Consider the following 3,567-nt stretch of genomic DNA (forward strand, 5'->3'; position numbering starts at 1 on the left):
AATCTCGGATGAGGTTTTTTGTGACCAAAATGAATTTTGACCGCGGTATAAATGTAAACAGCTAATCTCAGCTATGCATGGTTGGATTTTCCATATGTTTATATCAATTATTATTTCTATTCTCAGGTGAATGCTACTGCTGGTAATTGTTTTTTGCTCTGCCATATGTGATATTTACTGGTATTTTCCTTTTGTATCCTTGGTCATCTAAGAATTACTTTATTTGTAATTTACAGTAGTTAGTGACTTCACTGGAATCGAATGCACGTTCTATAATTTCTAAATTGTATGCATACCATTCTACGACTTTATTTTGTCATGGCACGGCATGTAGGTATTTGTTAAAAACTTAAAATGTACAGGAGATGCAAGGTCCTTCGAATAGAAAAATACTTAAAGTTGTATTAAGTCAGCGACAATTAATATGGATCAGAGGGAGTACAAATATCAAATAAGATACCACCCAACAATATGCCTTCTTCTATGAATTAGTGTTATCAAGATGAAAAAAACACATGGTTAGAATGTTATGTGATATTAATTACTAGGAAAGCTGTGAACTGAATAATTTATACATTTCGTAGCCGCTTTGCAGAGATGACTAGGATGTGATGCTATGATTACAAGAAAAACCATGAACTAAACAATTCATACACTAAATAGCCACTTTGCAAATATGCTTTCACTGAAAGCACAATTCTTCTTCATGCTGGAGTATTTGATGTGGGTGCTTATTGGGCTAAGGAGAGAGTGATGAGTTTTCCATCCGTGCTTAGTTTTTCTCCTGCAACGCACGAACATGTTTCCTAATAATGCTTAACTTTCATCATTTGTCATTGAGTTTTAGTCGATTCAAGCCGAGTCATATAAGCTACTCATTTACCTTGCGAGTCTCAAGTTTTAAATCCGGACCACACATGCAATCGCCCGTGTCACGCGGTACCAGCGCGCGCGTTCGACCGTTGAACTCGACCGGCAACGTTATGCTCTGGCCGGGTCTCCACCGGCCGACGCCCGCGCGCGATTACCGAGGCATCGCAACACCGGGACACGTACAATTCACGCGTGTCACCGCGGCACCGCGCGCCCCGCCACCTCTACTACGAGCTCTCCACGTGTTCTACCTTCGCCCCGTCTTCCTCCTTCTACAACCATCCGAGGTCCGCCGCCGCCCGCGGATTTAAGCGGCTCGACGGTGGCAAGACGCTACTTGTCGAAACCTTCTTAGCTCAGCCTCAGCCTGTACACTCTCACTCCCAATGCGATTTCCCACCATGATAAACGTTGTAGCCGTATGCCTCGTCCTCTCCACCCTGGCCGCCGCCGGCGTCTGGTCGCCAGCGCCTCCGCCGCCGGCCCAGCAGCACGGTGAGCATGTCCTCCGGGAGGGCCGCCGCGTCGTCATCGTCGAGTACGAGCGCGAGCTCCCGCTCACCCCGGGCCAGGGCTCCGCCAAAGAGACGCACGTCTTGCCCCCTCACGCTCTCGACGGCGTCGAGGCGAAAGAAACGGTGTCGGAGGAGGCCAGGGGAGCCGTCTCCAACGCGGCGGACAAGGTGGCTGGCGCGGCGGAGGATGGCAAGGAGAAGCTGTCCAATGCCAAGGAGAGCGCCACGGGCAAGGTGTTCGGCGCGGTGAAGCGCTGCAAGGACAGGCTCTGCGGCGCCGCCAAGGGGTTGGAGGAGGGCGCGAGAGACGGGGTCTCCCGCGTCAAAGATGGCGCCGAGGACACGGTGACAGCTGCCGGGGAGACGCTCTCTGGTGCCAAGGACAAAGCGGAGGGCAAGGTGTTCGACGCTGCATCAGAGGCGAAGGGCGCTGCGATGAGTGCCAAGGACAAGGTCTCCGAAGCAGCCGGTGGAGCCAAGGAGAAGGCAGCACATATCAAGCATGGAGCGGCTGGAACCGTGAGGAGTGCCAAGGACAAGGTCTCCGAAGCAGCCGGTGGAGCCAAGGAGAAGGCAGCACACGTGAAGGACAAAGCAGCTGAAACAGTGACGAATGCCAAGGGCAAGGTTTCAGAAGCAGCCGGTGAAGCCAAGGAGAAAGCATCGCACGTGAAGGACCGAGCAGCTGAGACAGTGACCAGTGCCAAGGGCAAGGTCTCTGAAGCTGCAGGGAACGCCAAAGACAAGGTCTCTGACATCGCAGAACGAGCAGAGGATTACGCCGGGGATGCTGCAGGGAACGCGGCCGAGAAGGTGGCGCGAGCCGAGGAGGTCGCGAAGGCGAAGGCCGGGGAGGTGACCAAGAACCTGACCGACATCGCGAGGCGGGCCCGGGAGGTGGCGTCCGATGCAGCCGGATACCTGCTCGGCGCGCCCATGGAGGCCGCGCGCACCGCGACGGCGGTGATGCATCTGCTCGGGTTCGCCACGGCCTACGGCGCGTGCGTGTGGGTGACGTTCGTGTCGAGCCACGTCCTCGCTGCGTCGCTGCCCCGGCAGCAGCTCGGCGTGGTGCAGAGCAAGCTGTACCCGGTGTACTTCCGCGCCATGGCCTACTGCGTCGGCCTGGCCCTGGCGGCGCACCTGCTCGGCCGCGAGAGGAGCTCCTTCGCGGCGCGCGCCCAGACCTTCAACTTGCTCAGCGCGCTGGGACTGGTCCTCGCCAACATGCTGCTTCTCGAGCCAAAAGCCACCAAGGTAAGATTGTCCCAGCATTCTTCTTCGTGCAATTCGTCCTGTCGTTCGCAAATCCGTGTCCGTCTCATGCATGCAGGTTTCCTCATCTTCATCGCAGGTGATGTTCGAAAGGATGAAAGTGGAGAAGGAAGAAGGCAGAGGAAGGGACATGTCCGACATCATCGACCCGCCGGCCGTCACGGTGGCCACGGCCGCCACGACCACCACAGCCGCCCCCACGGCAGCAGGAGCCCGCAGCCCGGTGGACGGCACGACGGGAACCGTCAGGGCGGCGAAGACCACGACGACGACGACCTCGGTGACGGCGCCCGACGCGGAGATGGCCAAGAGCAAGGTGGTGAGGCTGAACAAGCGGCTGAAGCAGCTCAACGGCTACTCGTCCCTGTGCAACGTGCTGTCCCTGATGGCCCTGACGTGGCACCTCGTTCACCTGGCTCGCCGCCTGCAGATGAGCACCGCCTGCTAGGCTCGTCGTCCCCGTGCAAATGGATGTAGTCTTCGTTGTAGTTTCGTGTTTTACGTAGTGTGGTCTGACACGTGCGTGGTTGCTCGGTGTGTTTGAGCAACCGCTCTGTAGATTTAGGCATCGTGTTCCCCCTCCGGTGTGTACTAGGATGGCATCTGAATATTAGCTTTGTTGTAGTCCTCTGATGCTTCGTGGTTAAAGCTTGGATGCGATTTCAGCTTCGTGGTTAAGGTTAAAGCTTGGATGCGATTTCAGCTTCGTGGTTAAGCTTGGACAGCACGTGAGTACCGGAGTCTAGAATATGTGAATTGCACGATGTATTGCTCTTCGTGTATAGGCACGTATATATGATGTATAAAGATAGGCCATGGATAACTAGGAGGCGGGCCAAATACACAACAAATGACGACATAGGCAAGCAGGGCCACCTGTTCCCGAACAAAATGAATATTTAAC

At 54.9% G+C, this 3,567-nt stretch overlaps 1 protein-coding gene across 1 annotated transcript; it reads left to right on the plus strand.

The window, feature by feature from the left end:
* Positions 1-1,168: 1,168 nt before the first annotated feature.
* LOC125541731 (embryonic protein DC-8) lies at positions 1,169-3,360 on the plus strand. The gene is made up of 2 exons (XM_048705077.1): positions 1,169-2,645; positions 2,743-3,360. The coding sequence occupies exons 1-2, from the start codon at positions 1,260-1,262 to the stop codon at positions 3,109-3,111; spliced, it is 1,755 nt and encodes a 584-aa protein (XP_048561034.1). The 5' UTR covers positions 1,169-1,259; the 3' UTR covers positions 3,112-3,360.
* Positions 3,361-3,567: the final 207 nt, after the last annotated feature.

Source organism: Triticum urartu, chromosome 2 (genome assembly GCF_003073215.2).
Source record: "Triticum urartu cultivar G1812 chromosome 2, Tu2.1, whole genome shotgun sequence".
In the NCBI taxonomy this organism is placed as follows: Eukaryota; Viridiplantae; Streptophyta; class Magnoliopsida; order Poales; family Poaceae; genus Triticum; species Triticum urartu.